This window comes from Suncus etruscus, chromosome 7 (assembly GCF_024139225.1).
Source record: "Suncus etruscus isolate mSunEtr1 chromosome 7, mSunEtr1.pri.cur, whole genome shotgun sequence".
NCBI classification, from domain to species: Eukaryota; Metazoa; Chordata; class Mammalia; order Eulipotyphla; family Soricidae; genus Suncus; species Suncus etruscus.
In genome coordinates this window covers 30413842-30430762 of record NC_064854.1, presented here as the reverse complement: position 1 = coordinate 30430762, position 16921 = coordinate 30413842, and the positions used below count along the sequence as shown (strand labels likewise).

At 37.2% G+C, this 16921-nt stretch overlaps 1 protein-coding gene across 1 annotated transcript in view; it reads right to left on the bottom strand.

The window, feature by feature from the left end:
• APBB1IP (amyloid beta precursor protein binding family B member 1 interacting protein) overlaps nt 1–16921 on the bottom strand; it is a 92462-nt gene that overhangs the window by 33983 nt on the left and 41558 nt on the right. The window contains exons 3-7 of the mRNA XM_049777840.1: nt 11067–11154; nt 9874–10166; nt 6260–6337; nt 1862–2021; nt 513–634 (exon numbers count right to left, since the gene is read on the bottom strand). Coding sequence (XP_049633797.1) covers nt 513–634; nt 1862–2021; nt 6260–6337; nt 9874–10166; nt 11067–11154 — 741 coding nt within the window. The remainder of the gene's footprint in view (nt 1–512; nt 635–1861; nt 2022–6259; nt 6338–9873; nt 10167–11066; nt 11155–16921) is intronic.

Here is a 16921-nt window from a genome sequence, read left to right as displayed (position 1 = left end):
TGAAGTACTTCGTTGAAAAGGGGACAGTAGGTCAAATACATTTGGGAACTTCTGATGTAGACTAGTGAACTTAAAATCACAATAATTTATACATGGTTTTCAGGTGCTCCTCTTTCATATTCCCACATTAAGAAGCGCTATTCATGAAGAACAAATATAAGAGAACATTTAAAATAAGAAGCATTAATGACCATTAATAACGGTGTTCCTTAATGTTTATATTTTAGTGGATTAAATGGGTCACTTAGCCAAATATAAATGAGAACACAAGGAGAATTAGTTAATTGATGTTTTGGCCCCTGAATCAAAGAAACAAAAAGAGTTATTTTTTTCCTGAATTCTTCCTGGGGCTCTTAGTTTACATTTGGTCTAAGATGGTCTAAGATATTAGACCAAATGTATTTATTATAAAGGAAAATATATGTGTATTTAATTAGGTAATGAACGATGAGGTTTGTTCACTAGTGGTGTTAAAAATCTTCTGTTTTATATGGAGTAACAAATTATCTTACCTGTGGGTTTTTAAATACAGCATATTTTTCTTCTTTTTCCAAAAACAACACTTTGTTTTCTGTGTCTCTTGTCCAGTCTGATAGAACTTCAATAACATTTTCATGGTCTTCAAAAAACCTTTCTGATAAAAAAAAAACAAGCAAAAGCATTTTTTTCAGATCCAAACCAACAGTATTTTCGAGATAAAAATAAGATAGTTTTGAACTAAATGGTTTTTATATTGTTCACCTACTTTTAGAGATTCCTAACTCTTACATGATCTCTCACTGAAACATCTCGAATTCAGCTTTTTTTTTTTTTAATTTCAGCTTTCAACTTACTTTCTTTTGAAAATAAAACAAAATATGACAGAACTTACAATATAGTAAGAATAATCTGCCATGGAACTCTGGTAATATTAGCATTTTTGTCCTTAAACTGTCCCAGACAGAAATAAACATTAGAAAGATAGCAAAGAGGTGATTTTTTAAAAAACAACCTCAAGCATAATTGTGAAATATAGAATAATCAGTCCAATCAAAGTGGAGGAGAGACACAGGAAACAAAGTGATGCTTTGGAGAAAGAAGATAGCATCCCTAAATTCTGAAGATAATGTTTATTTAAGATAATGTCTCAATTATTATTATTAAAGATAAAAGAAGGTTTTCTTTCCTCTCTGTTTGACTCAGAGTTGAAAAACTTTGAGGGTTGTTTCAAGTAGACCATTTCCTCTAGAAATAACATTTCACTCAGTTTCTAAAATAGGCAATTCTGTATTCCCTTATATTTCCCTAGGAACAATAGCTCTGTGAATGTTATCAAAGATGAGAAGCAACAGAGTATTGTTTTTATCATCATTATTGTTAGTATTATTTTATTTTATTTAAAACATTTCTACCAACTGTCCCTTGCTCTATGGAACTGAGCCTCTACAATCAGACAAGTGGGTTTCTGGGAAAGATTAAAACATTCCCATGAGGATTGGCAGAATCCCATGATAGTTTAAAGAAGCAAATTCTAAAGAGATATTAGCTGACTGATACCCAAACTGTCTACCATCTGTTCAGCTTATGTGCGCACAGTAAGAAGTACAGGCCCGTCACTTTTTCCCCCTATGGATCCATAAAGAGAAATGTCAGTAATAACACTAACATCCCCCAAGTCTAGCCAGCTGATGTAATATGAGTTTCTTTTCCTCAAAGAAATGAAGAGGTCAGCACTAAATATAACATAAGGGAAGTCTTAGAAGGCCTGAACAAAATTTTTCATTTGAATAAACCCAAATCCACTATATATATGTACATATATATATATATATATATACACACACACACACACAGTATTTTGGAGCAATAGTCCTAGACTTACCTATCTGTAGTTCTGGGTATATTTCATAGAGACACCAGTCTACACTGCAGTCACAGTGGGTCTTCTCAAAGAGGTTGTCTAGAACATCACGGGCCAACTGCCGCTCATCCAACATAAGGGATTTTGTGCTACTGTCATTCATGTGCACTTTGACCACAAGCTGAGAACAAAAGCCACAGAAAAGCTATTAAAACTGGGGAAGAATCAGAAGATGCAGGGTTCAATGCTGTCACTGTTGTTCAGACTTTAAATAAGAAGACATATAACCCTCAAACTCTTTCAATATGAATTTACTCATACGCTGAGAACTTGTCTAAGGAGCTGGGATTGTAGAGGTCAAGAAATCTGCTCATAAAGCTGAAAGAACACACAACAAAGCCCTTTTTCTGGCGCCAGCAACTTTCCATGCAATTTAGTGAGTCAGAAAGCAAACAGAACCAAGAAAATGCCGATTTCCTGCTTTCCTGACAACTTTCTCTTATGCTTTCCTTTTTTCTTTTTGGTTTTTGGGTCACACCCGGTGGTGCTCAGGGGTTACTTCTGGCTCTGTGCTCAGAAATAGCTCCTAAACATGTGGGATGCCAGGATTCGAACCACCATCTGTCCTGAATTGGCAGTGTGCAAGGCAAACGCCCTACTGCTGTGCTATCTCTCCAGCTCTATCTCTTATGCTTTTCTTAACAAGTGTCTCTGTATATCCTGGAGCCCTAAAGCATTTATTTTTTTCTTCTGCTTTTTTTTAATTTTATTTATTTATTGGTTGATTGATTGATTGGTTTTTGGGCTACATCCAGTGGCACTCAAAGGTCACTTCTGGCTCTGCACTCAGAAATTGCCCCTGGTAGGCTGGGGGACCATATGAAATACCAGGAGTTGAACCTGGTCCTTCCCAGGTCAGTAGCATGCAAGGCAAACACCCTACCACTGTGCTATTTCCTCTGCATTTCTTAACTAAAACACACAGACACACACTTTTTTTGGGGGTGGAATTACACCCAGTGATCTCAGGGATTACTTCTGGATTTGCACTGATAGATCACTCCTAGTAGTCTCAGGGCACTATATGGAGAAACTAGGGGTCAAACATAGGTTGGCTATGAATAAGGCAACCACACTACCCACTGTACTATCACTCCAGCTCCAGCCAGATCCATATCTTTATAGTGAATACTTCTGTTTTTTTTTTTTTTTTTTCAGCTGGCCTTGGGACCCATTTTAGGCAAGTCAAGGTAAAACAAGGGTCAGATCAAGGTAACCATCTCCAGCTCATCAAAGGTCTAGAGTGCATGTAGACTCTTTGCTTCTGAGGATCTAACTGAAAGGCAGGTTGTGTCTTGGCACTAAATGTTGGAGATGGAAAGTTTGCTAAGTAAGATAAATGCAGACTAAAAGATAAACAGTTATGGAGTCATGCAGGCATGCTAGTTATCTGATTTACATTTCCAATCTACTATGAAAAATTGGACTGTATAGAGTTCATAGTCAAACTGGCAATAATCCTATTCCACACACGGAGGGTTCGGTGAGCAGAATTTACTCCTCTTCAATAAGGGACCTAATATTTCACTAGATTTTTTTCCCTGACAGCTTATTAAAGATGTTTAGATACCAAGAGGGACTATGATTTTGAGGCAATGTGTCAGAATACATTTATCAAGTCATGGCACAAGAGTGTGGCTGATTTTGTTCTTTTTATTTGTTTTGGGGCCATGCCAGGCAGTGCTGGTTGTGGGAGGGGCTATAGGGGTGTCTTAGAAGGTTGAAGTTGGGCCCGGAGAGATAGCACAGCGGTGTTTGCCTTGCAAGCAGACAATCCAGGACCTAAGGTGGTTGGTTCAAATCCCGGTGTCCCATATGGTCCCCCGTGCCCGCCAGGAGCTATTTCTGAGCAGACAGCCAGGAGTAACCCCTGAGCATCACCGGGTGTGGCCCAAAAACCAAAAAAAAAAAAAAAAGGTTGAAGTTATCTCGGGCTTAGTGCTTAGAACTGTGCCATGCTGTAAAGCAATTTCAAGGTTTCTGCTGAGCTATCTCCCCTAACCATAGTAGTTATTTCTCTCTTTACCGTGATTATTTTTTGATGTCTGGGACTTCTTAGACTTTATGCTGGTTTGAAGAATATCTTTTCCCTCTGAACTCTGTAACTCAGAAGCCTTTCATTGGAATGATGTTTCTCCTTTACGCTTGCCTTTTTATGTATTTTGAATGATAGATCCAAGTATCACAGTGTCAAAGATACACTCATACGATGTGAGAAATGAGGCTTGGCGCCCTGCATAGAAAGCCAGAAATCCCTCAAATGATGGTCTTTACTATGATTTATTTTCCGTGAAAGGTATGTGTGCTGCTCTCTGCTGAATTATAACTATGACATAACTACATTTCTGGAAAAGCCTTACCAATATCAGAGCAAGGGAGAATTACTCTTCCTGATGAAAAAATTAATGGTGTTTGACCACATTTTGTTTTGGTTTAAAAATTATTACTTTTTGCGGGGAGAGCAGTGCCTGGGAGCAAACCCATGCACTGAACTACACATGGGAGAAAACATTATTACTATTACTGACTCACAGCTCCATCCTCTTGCTTAGGATTTTTTTGGAGAAAATTAAATTATTGGTATCTCTTTTGATTTTTATTTATCCTGCTTTGGAATTGGGGATTAATTTTTTGGCGTTTTGAGGCAACATCCTGCTCATGGTTTACTTCAGGAATCAGTCTTGGTGGTGCTTGGGAGATTATATTCTAGTACTGTGAATCAAACCTGGGTTGGCTGCTTGTAAAGGAAATGCCTTCCCCACTATACTATCTCTCTAGCACTTCTTTTATTTTCTACAAAGAGAAACAACAATAACAAAACTTGACCACATCTTGACCACACTTGATTTCCATTTTTAAATGTGTGTTGCAGAGTATCTAAATTATTTTATGAATGTATGAGTGTGTCTAGGTTATTTTTGTTATGTTCTATGTGTCACTCACAGACTGTTAAGAAATAGGTTTGGAGTTTGTGAAGCCAGAAAAAAAATCATAAGTGGCTTTTGGATTTTATTCCTTTTCTACTGACTAGAATGGCTTCTGCTTCACACCTTTATTTAATTCAGGCAGGTTGTGTTCTGTGCTTACTATTAGAATTCACTACAACTAAATTGTGACAAAATTCTCTTACTGACTGATTTGCAGCAGGAAAAAGCTGCCATCTCCTCTCTGTTTTATTACTTTTCACTTGAAATAAGTAGAGGGACCTGCTAAGCCATTTTCCATTGCACTCTAAGACTCAACATCTTTTCATTTTTCTTCCTTTCCTGTCCCCTTTCTTTGCTTTTTCTTTAGGGGACACCCCTACTGGTACTCAGGACTTACTCTTGGCTTTATGATCAAGGATCATTTATGAATGTGGATGGGCTCAGAGGACTTTATGGGGGAGTCTTGGGGGGGGCAAACCTGGGTCAGCCATGTGCAAGGCAAGATCCTTACAGCACTATGGCTCTCATTTGATACACTATCCATTAGTTAAAAGTAGTTGGACAGGGGCCGGAGAGATAGCATGGAGGTAGGGCATTTGCCTTGTATGCAGAAGGATGGTGGTTTGAATCCTGGAGTCCCATTTGGTCCTCTGAGCCTGACAGGAGTGATTTCTGAGCGTAGAGCCAGGAGTAATCTCTGAGCGCTGCCGGGTGTGACCAAAACCAAAAAGAAAGTAGTTGGACAGAGTTGGAGAAAGCAAATTGAGATTAAGGCACACGCCTTGCAAGGAGCTGATCCAGATTCAAACCCCAGCACCACTTGGTTCCTTTGGGCACCACTGACTGCCATCCCGGAGGCCTCTGAGCAATGCTGGGTGAAACCTGGAGGCCCAACTGCCTCAGAATAGCCTCCAGCTCTGGCATTGAACCACAGACCCTGTTGCCTGATAATTGCCCCAAGTTTCCAGAGCCCCCAAAGTTTCACTACATATGAGTTTTAATTTTCCTTGTTTATTTTTTATTCCCAAAGATGAAGTCAGTGATATGTCTTCACACCTGTGATGTGTGACCTAGTCCAACCCATTCTGACCTTCTCTCCATCTGAGATCTATCAATTCAACACACTTTTCTCTCTGGTAAGATACTGAGTTAGGAGGGCAGAAGAGGTCACTGGATTCTCAGACATTTCCCATAATGCAGCCCCTATGTTCCCTGAAAGCTCCAGCGGAGATGGGAACCACACCAGAGGAGAGGCGGGTCGGAGATGTGACTGACACAAGGCCAGGCAGGTAAATGTGTGAGAGCAGCTGCTGGAGATTTTCTCTGCCTGTATTGCTTCATTTCTCCCTGAGCAATGGGCAGAAGCAGCATTAACTGGGACAATGAGGATGCAGAAAGAGGAAAATGGAGAAACAGTTTTCCCATAGTCTACCTTCTTAACCTTGGCCTCCTTCAGTTTTTCCAATGCAAGCTTTATTTTATCAGCCTTGGCCTGGGCTTCCTCTTCTTCCTGTTAAAAAACAAGACAGGACTAGTTCAAGGAATAGTACGAGTAAGGACCCAGACCACCAATGATATCTGAGTACCATGATATAATGAAAGGCTGAAATTCAAAGGTCTGAAATTTACTTCATCACTGCAGAATTTCAATGAGAATAACAATAATCTTGGTCCAAAGGGATAATAGGCAGTCACTTTTCAGATCTTAGATTAGTAGTTCAGTTGAAATAATTCTAACAGGGGGCCGGAAAGATAGCATGGAGGTAAGCCGTTTGCCTTTCATGCAGGAGGTCATCGGTTCAAATCCCAGCTTGCCATATTGTCCCCCGTGCCTGCCAGGAGCAATTTCTGAGCCTGGAGCCAGGAATAACCCCTGAGCACTGCTGGGTGTGACCCAAAACACACACACACACACACACACAAACACACACACACACAAAGAAATAATTCTAACAGAATATATATTGAGACTGCAAAACAAAACAAAATAAAACAAAACAAAAAAACCTCTGTTTGGATCAAAATAGTCTAAGCTAAGGAATCTAATTTGATCTCACTTCCTGAACCAGTATACATTCTCCTGGATCCTTATGCATTTTCAGGATTTCTTAGTTTTTACTGGATTCCTAAAGAGACTTCAAGACTGAAATTCCAGGGGCTAGAAAGACAGTAAAGGGGATAAGGCACTTTGGCCTTGCATGCAGCCAACTCTGGCTTGATCCCTGTTACTACATGAGTCCATCCCCAAACCCTTGCAAAAATGATCCTTGAACTCAGAGCCAGGAGTTAGAACTGAGCACAACTGGATGTGGCACAAATCTCTCTAAGTCCTTCCTCAAATCTTCCCTGGACTGAATCTCAAATGCTAACCTACACACACACACACACACACACACACACACACACACACACACACACGCACGCACGCACGCACGCGCGCGCGCGCGCGCAAACAAAGGTAAGTATGCTGCAGGTGTCTTGCGTTCCAGCAATCCTATTGGGATGGAGTCCTTTCATGGGAGGAAAACGGGTAACATGAGTGGCCAAATATGAAATATGAAATAAATGAAACCACACAGAGAATGTGGGGTCAACCCGTTACTGGCAAGAGTGCGACAAGTTTAATTTTTTGAGCAGGGGAATTTATAGGGGTAAAATTAGCCACAGGTGAAGAATAATTGTAATTACAAAGCCTAGTATAACAATAACAATACCTAAGCTATGGGTGTGACTGTAAAAATTCTAAGTTACAAGAGAGAAGGTCACAACTCAAGGTAACTCTTTGCAAGCTTACTTTAAATGCAAAACCAGGATTAGGAGGAAGTAGGAAATACCTAGAAACTTGATCTTTCTAGGCTGGACTCTATAGTTTTAGAGGTTAAGTGAAGGGAGGAACCAAATACCCAAGAATGAGCTTCCCTATTTCTAAAGGAGGGTCAAGATCTGTATTTTGGTTATGCCCTTGATTACCAGAAACTGCAGTAGCAAAGAGAAAAATTGTCGTTGCTTTTAGGGTTGACTATATCCAGAAAAAGGGGTTCTCAAATAAACTTTGGTGCTGGAATTTCTGAGCCAAATTATTTGAAAGAGGCTATTATTTTGCCTGATATATACAAAGAAGAGATAGTCAAATACTGGCTGAAAATGTAATGCCAGGCATCTCTTTGGAAATTCCTCAACCATCCACGCAGGGGAAAAAGGCATCCACAGCGGGCCTTTTGAGGAACCCATTAATTCTACCCACCAGGAAAATCTGAGGATACATCTGGTGGGTTGACCTCCCCTAAAAGCTTAGGTATGCCCTGGCATAAGTTGACATAATAAAAAGAGTGAAATGTTAAGCTAGACCAAACCCTTTGATTTGTACAAGATACTTGTTCAGAGGACAGGATTATTAAAGCTCTCCTACCTGGTTATTAAAGCTATCCTATCCTACTCTAAGGAACTGAGTTCTTTTGTTCTCATCCTAATCTCTCTAAAATAGACATTTATAATCTTACACCAGCAGTTCTTATGTTTTTTTTTTTGGAGCCATAGACCCATTAGAAATATGTTAAAAATGATGAAGCTCATAAATCTTCTCATTGATTCAACTTTGTGCTCCTTTCAGGGAACTGTAACCTTATTGAAATCATCATGAACCTTGTGCTGAAAACCTCTGATTATGCACAGTTACTATAAAAAAGACAAGTTAATATACATGGATACAAGGGACCATTTTGAATGTTGGGGTAGAGTGAAAAAGAATAGGTAAAGTCATATGAGAAGAGCAAACTCCAAGTTCTGGAAATATAAAGTACAGTATGCCAGTGATAGCTAACATATATGCACTATATTCTTGTAAATTAAACATTTTCTCACAACCAACAATTTATACACTATGTGAGGAAATAGATATGTTAGCTAACTTTATTATGATTATCATTTTGAAAAATATACTTACTCCAAGTTATTATAATATAACTTACATCATACGATATATCAATCATATCTTAAAAATATAAAAAAAGAGAAAAAAAGCCTTCGCTCTATTTGAAGTACCATTTAAAAGTAAGTTTTATAAACAAATACACAAACAATATGTTATGCTTCAACATTATATGACATATTTAATATTTGTGTTTAATATTTGCTCATTCAAAAGGTACTATAGGAACTTAGGTTTGTAATAGTGTATCATATTTAGAAAACTGGTGACCATTCTTCAGTATAATAAATGGAGAAACTACAATATATGGAATTAGAATCTCACTCTAAAATATTATTTTAAGCTGGCTTATTTTAAGATAAGTCTTTAATGTATTTCTTTTCTTTTCTTTTTTTTTAAGAGAGGACATATTCAGTGATGTTTAAAAGTGACTCCTGGCTCATAACTCAAGAATTACTCCTGATGGGATTTACAGGACCATATGGGATGCTGGAGATAGAACTAGGGAACGGCCACATACAAGGAAAATTGCCCTCCCTAGCTGTACTATTTCTCTTGCCCCATGCTTTCTTCTCTTTAATGAGAGACATATCCCAAAGAATGCTATGAACTTTTCCACTTCTTTGTTTTCCAGTTTGTCGAAAAATATGACTACCATAAAGTCATTACTTGCTTGCTCCTCAATATTCTTCACAACTGCGACATTGCAAGCGAGACACAGTTGTTAAATTCAAAATTTCTCTTAGTTCAATTCTGAAAATATATAACAAATGCATCCTTGTCCAGGTTTAGACTTGGGGCATGAAAATATATAAATCAGTTCTTAGTTCACAGCAAGGTAATAAAACACTATTATTCCACCAAGATGAGTTTTATAAGGTGGGAATGTATATAAACATAGATTTTTTAAAACCAAACTCTAATACTTTCTGATTATGGCCTCACTATAATTTTTTATTACACACTAATGCATCTTTCTTTTATAGAGAGCTCTGACTCTGCAGTACATATATTTTTGTATTAATATCTTAGAGTTTTGGATAAACATAGATGAAGAACACCAAGGATGGATGAGGGGTAGCAAAGGTCACAGTCTTGCCATCTTCCTATGCACTTACCTGAGAGAGAGGTTCAGGAGGTGGTGGAGGGAGGGGAAGGTCTAACACAGCATCAGTTGGTGGGGGTGGCAAGTCATCCTCATATTGGCTGATGCTAACTGCTGCAACGTTTGCTTCACAATTAAGGGACTTAGCCTCACTGCAATTTGATAACCCCAGAGAAGCTGGTTGATGCTGGCTCTGAATAGACTCTTTCTGTGCCTGGATTGTCCTCTGCTCAGCTTCACTTATATCTGCAACCAGCTCAGCCATGAGAGCATCTAAATCTTGGTCTTCCAATGCATTTAAGGACTCTGATGGGAAAAAAACACAGAAGTTGATTAAAACAATGGTTTGTGTGGAAAAACTGCTAGAAGATTATCATAATGCTAGTATTTGAGTATTGGTTGCCAATAGCTGGTGGACATAATAAGGAGACTTTAGTGAGAAGCACAAACTGATAGCAGATGATTAAGATCTGAGAAACTAATGAATAACATGGTGATATTGAATGATTTAATTTTCCCCCAAGAAATTAGAACATAAATATTCTCTCTATGGAAGGAGTTGACTGTCAATTAACTTGATGGGCGGAGTTATTTCATAATGCATACACATATCAAATCACTACATTCATTTACTTCAAATAGTTCACATTTTATATGTCAATTATATCTCAATAGAATTGAAAAGCAAATAAACTTCTTTGCTACATAAAGAAATTTAATAGGTAAAATAAGCCTATTAATTGGGAAGCATCCATTTCTAAGATAGAAAAGATAATATTTCCTTTTTTATCTACTGTACTTTGTTACTCGGAGCTCAGCATTAAGAAAAAACATTATGTCTTAAACAATAAGATACTTTTGAGCTTTCTGTTTCCTTACAGGTAAGCAAAAATATTTCCTTGCCTCAAAATTCGATCTAGACAATCAAAACACAAACTAAATTCTGGACTTTAAAATTTACCCTCTCAGAGGCCGGAGAGATGGCTCAAAGGGCTGAATGAGATAAACATCACCAGAGATCAAACCCAAAGCACCAACCTGTAGCCCAACACCCACCCCAGGCACCACTGGGTGTGGCCCGAAAACAAGCAAACAAATTTTACTTATTATGATGCCCAAATTTCTGAATTTCTGCTTTAAATTATAGCTCCCTATTGATTTTAGTCAATATTCTAATGTTGACCAAAGAAAAGAAATGATGCTTACCATTTAAATCCTTAAAACCCACACTGTAATTGAATTCAGCTGTGGGGGGTTTAGGGTCCGGAGGAGGAACAGTGTCAACTCCTAAACTCTGTGAAAACAGATCCCACCATGAAAGTTAGTCAAAACACAGATATTTTGCAGCACATTTTAATCATTAGACCACAAACCATTTGTTGCTTACATGTCTTCTGCGTTTTTTTAAAACTTTATTCTTAAAATATTTTATGTGATTTTTTTCCCCCCAATAGAAAATTGCAACTTAAAAATTATTTTGGAAGTATCCAAAAATTCAGTTAAGTAAGAACTGGTTTCTAGAAGATATATCTTGAAAGAAAGTAAGAGAACCAGAAATGAGATAATTAATTTCTGCAAACAATAGAAAACAGACTTTAATGATGATTTTGTGATGCATGTACTATATATGGTTCTATAAGTATTGAAGTAATAACACTGAAAAGAAATATCTAGTATTTGGAAGGTAAACTTTATTTCAAGGAGTCATGTTGTGCAATAAAGTGGTGTGCTGTTACTCTTTATAAAGCTCCTCCTGTTTTAAAAAATTAACAAGACATCAATTTTGTAAGCAGCCTTATTTTTAAATAGAGAAAAATGACCTTTGTACAGTTTAAAAATTATGTTACATACATTTAAAATTTTATAATTCTTTTGTCTATATTTTATAAAGTAATTTTACCTGCTCATAAACATTTTATGATATGTGGAATGCCTTCATGGTAATTTGATTTGGTAAACAATACCCTCATTCCTATTGTAATTTTCCAAAGCAAACTGTGAATTGAAAATATATACACCTAATTCTAAACAGAAGTAAAAGACTACTAACCAAAATTGGAGACAATAACTAACTCAACCAAATTAGAGTAATGGAAAACATGCCAGAAAAAGTGACTTCAGTTCAGAAATTTGAGTTCATTTTTTCAGTATTTTATTTATTTTATTTAGTTATTTAATTTTTATTTGGTTTTAATTATAATAGAAATGTAAACTTCAAATTCAGTGTTTACAAATGAAAATGTTAACGATGATGAGTAGAGGGGAAAGAAGAATAAGGTTAATTTTGTCTTTTTTTAAAATAATTTTTATTGTGACCAAAGTGGATTACAAATCTTTCACAGTAATATTTTAGGTACATAGTGGCATTGAAACCAGGGCATTCCCACCACCAGTGTTGTCCTCACTCCAACCCTATTCCCAGCATGCATCCCATATCCCCCCTCCTTTGCCCTCCGGGCTGCTAGTATAAGTGGTTCCCTCTGTGTCTAGTTTGTTGTAGAATGGGTATCGATTTTGTTGTCATTGGCTTTGGATTTGGTGCTTAAGACTTATCTTTTTTATTTCTACTCAAAGTTTGTACAACTGTTTGGTCTTGGTACCATCATTTTCCCCCCTCAGTTTATGACGCAGAACAAGATGAATCAATTATGTGATTCTGTTTGAAGGATAAGAAAAAGAAAAAGAAAGGGGCCTGAGAGATAGCATGGAGGTAGGCCATTTGCCTTGCATACAGAAGGACGGTGGTTCGAATCCCGGCATCCCATATGGTCCCTGAGCCTGCCAGGAGCGAGAGTGTAGAGCCAGGAGTAACCCCTGAGCGATGCCAGGTGTGACCCAAAAACAAAAAAGAAAAAACAAAAACAAAAACAAAACAAACAAACAAACAAATTCGGGAGGGGTTTAGGGTTATAAATATTGAGAGGGGATAAGGAAGAAGAACATCAAAAAAGACAAGAAAATAAATAAAAATTAAGGAAAAAAAGAACAGACAAACAAGAAAACAAAAACAACAACAACAAAAAACAAAAACAATGACCCAAAAAAACCCCCAAAAACAATGACAAAAAAAAAAATCCAAAAAGCACCACCGAAATACAGCCAACAACCAAGCAATAATCATAGAGTCTGAAATAAAACGGAAAAAAAAAAAAAGGAAAAGAAAAAGAAAAAGAATAAAAATTTGTGCTTCCTTTTTTTTTTTAATCCTCTTTTGCAAAGGCACAGTAAATATTGGGGAGAGTAGATAGAAAGGGAATTCCCTTGGCCTATGAGATACAGGGTTTCTCTGCCCTAGAAGCATATTGTCATGGGAATAACTACAGGCTCCGTACATGCTCTTTCACTCTCCCCTAGGTAGGAAAAAATCGTTCTGATAATGATTATTTAACTTTTTGCTGCTCTTTTCATGGCAATGGCATTTCTTTTTTTTTGTTTGTTTATTTATTCTCAAGAATATAATTTACTATGCTACTCAACTATAATTTACTATGCTACTCAAAACTACTAAAGGTAGTTCTCCAACAAAAATTTAGTGTATAAATTTGTGATAAAATAGGCTTCAAATAAAATGGAAAGGGGAAAAGAAAGAGAAACTGATATGAAGAAAGAGGATCCTTAGCCACAGGAAAGTCATTCAAAGGTAAGTGATGTCCATAAGAGGTTTTTGTTTGTTTTGTTGGTTGGTTGGTTTTTTACTATATAGTTGGTATGACTGGGGAAATGATTTCAATTGGTATATGAAATCACAAATACCTAACATTTAAATGACTACTTAGATATCCAGTTAATAAAAATGACCGGGGCTGGAGAGATAGCATGGAGGTAGGGCATTTGCCTTGCATGCAGAAGGACGGTGGTTTGAATCCTGGCATCCCATATAATTCCCCGAGCCTGCCAGGAGCGATTTCTGAGCATAGAGTCAGGAGTAACCCTTGAGCGCTGCTGAGTGTGACCCCCCCCCCAAAAAAAAAGAAAAAAAATGACCTTAGAACATCTAAACGCCTAGAGATGCTTTAAGTTTTGGGAGAGAAAAGAACACAGGATAAGACTTCAAAGTGGTCCTCAAGAGGCCCTGGGTATCTCTATTTCTCCACTCATGGGGGCTGGTGGTATGAATGCAAGAGGCTGACAAGGGGGTCAATATTTGGGCATTGCAATGCTGGGGATAACCTAAGTAATCCTGGTGGTGTTTTGGGGGAGACAATTTAAAAAATCAACTAATGACAAATGTTAAGAAAATAACATGATAGGCTTTGTACAGGTATGCCAGAATGCCCCAGATCAAGGGGAGATGTAAATGAGTGAAGTTTCTGAATTCTGCTTGATGCCACTTGCTTCAAAACTGGGCTTGAAAATGTATTTTATCAGATGTTACATGATAATGATTTTTGAATTAATCATTTCTTTCCAGTATTTAATTAGAATTTCCTCTTTAGACAGCATCTATCAATTATATGTTTATTCTAAAGTACAGTTTTACTAGGGACACAGAAAATCTAAGAATCATGCCTGATTCTTTCCCTTTATCGATCAGATTTCAGAGTACTAAGTTAATGCTCTGGCAATTTCCAGTGGTGATTAATCCATTTGGTTTGCTTTTTTATTCTTGTTTTTATCAGAGAGGAATTAAAATTTCTTCTATACTTAAATATTTTACTTTTTCTTTCATGTCTTGTGTCATATCTTGTTCAGGAAAGCTACTCACATAAAATTAACATAAATATTTATTCCATGTTTTGTCTATATACATATTAGATATATTTAAAACTTCCATTCATGGAATTCATTTCGGTGTAGGATAGTAGGTAAAAATTCAGTTATGGCTTATCAAATATGCTACTCAACATAATTTATTAAATATCTTTACTACTATATTTAAAATTCTACTTTTATAAAATTTAAATTTTATATATTTGAATCGATTTATGTTTCATGTTTACGAAAATTATGTTTTATTCTTATTTTTATTCATATTTTCATGGCTATATTTAAATTTTTCCTATATAAACAGAAAAATAGCTTATTTACTCTCACCCATAAATAAATAGTAAGTATTTATGTCCTGTTTCTAATCTTTATGTGTATTGTTATATATATGTGCTATGTTGTATATTTTTATGTCTGTTTTGTTATATATATGTATTTTTATTTACACATATACATAAAATACATATGCTGTTCTTTAGGTATATGTAAATGATTCTCTATATAGATGGTTTATTTTTGTTATTCTGAGTAGTTTCTACTTGTTTATAGGTAGAAAAATAGATTTTTTTCTAATTAATTGAGAGCATGGAAACCTTACAGTGTGATCTTAGTTGATTTTTTTCCCAGGTTGTGGAAACTTTTGATATCCAAACTGATAATGAACTGCAAATTATTACTTTCTCAAATATTTTTTTGTTAGTTTGTTTTTTTTGGGCCATATTGGCAGTGCTCAGGGGCTACTCTTGGCTCTTTCCTCAGAGATCACTCCTGGCAGGCTTGGGGGACCATATGGAATGCCAGGATTTGAACCACCCTTGGTCCTGGGTTGGCTGCTTGCAAGGCAAACATCCTACTACTGTGCTATCTCTCTGGCCCCTCAAAGATCTTTTTTGAGATGACACAGATTGCTTGGTCACAATTAATGCCTGTGACTTGCTCAAAGAGGGTATGGAAGATGTAAACCCCAACCTCCTAGACATTTCCATGTGTGTATGTTTCATGAGAAAATTGTGATAGGAAGTACAGTGCAAAATTTTCTAAGCCCTCTGAGCCCTAATAAATGATAAAGCTGGAAGGAGGTATGAAATTTCCCACTAATTTTTAAAATATAACTTAGCCAGGCCAATTTCTTGTTTGAAACCTGCCTTTTAGGAGAGTGTATTAGCAAAGTGTGTTCTATAGCTATAGCACCTGGCACAATAAACAAAACAAAATCATGAAGAGAAGGCAAGTCCAAAGACTCAGGGGGGCCCTTTCTTACTTCTTAGAGTAATAACACTCACGTGTGCTCTTATAAAAATGCCAGATCAAATAGCAGAATCACTCCTAGTGCAATAGAGATAATACCTAGAGTAGGGCACCTGCCCTGCACACAGTTGACCCAGCTTAGATCCCAGGCACCATATGTAGTCCCTGAACCTTACTTGGAGTGATCTCTAAGCACAGAACTAGGAGTAAGCTCTGAATAAAAACTCAAAAGATGAAAGCAAAAAATAAAAAAAAAACATAAAAAAGAAAGAGAGAGAAGAGTTAGTTTTACTGGAAAAGAGAAAGGAGTGGATGAAGTGTTCAGAGATTTTCACATATTCTCCATCCAGAAGGGAGGAAGAAAAATATCCTCTTTCGGGGCTGGAGAGATAGCACAGTGGTAGGGTGTTTGCCTTGCAAGTAGCTAATCCAAGACTAACAGTGGTTTGAATCCCCACATCCCATTTGGTCCCCCGTGCTGGCCAGGAGCAATTTCTGAGCACAGAGCCAGGAGTAACCCCTGAGTGCAGCTGGTGTGACCCAAAAACAAACAAAACAAAACAAAGAAAAATATCCTCTTTCCTTGAATATATACTTAATACTTGTGAACCAGAGCCCTTTTGACCAAAGCACATTGTTTCATAACTTGACAGTTTGGACCAGAACAGTGCCTGCTTTGCACTGGGTTTGATCCTCCGACATCCTATATGCTCTCCTGAGCCTTCCAGGAATGATACCTGAGTCAAGAGTAAGGCCTTAAAAATAAGGAAGGACTAGTCCAGTGGGTAAAGTGCTTGCTTTTGCAATTGACTAATCCTGGTTTTAACAATAGAGCTCTATTTTCAGGACTGCAGCAATAGTACAGTGGGGAGGGCATTTGCCTTGCAAGTGGCTGACTTGGGTTCTATCCCTGCCACCCCATATGGCTCTGGAGCTTTCCAGGAGTGATCACTAAACCCAGAGCAGGAGTAAACTTGGAGTACCACCAAGTGTGGCACCCTGCTAAAAAAAAGAGAGAAAATTTGACAGTTTAGGAGTAGCAGGCAAATCTTCAATATTTTATGCCAAAACGATGAGCTAACAATGCTCTAAATCAATAAAGGGAT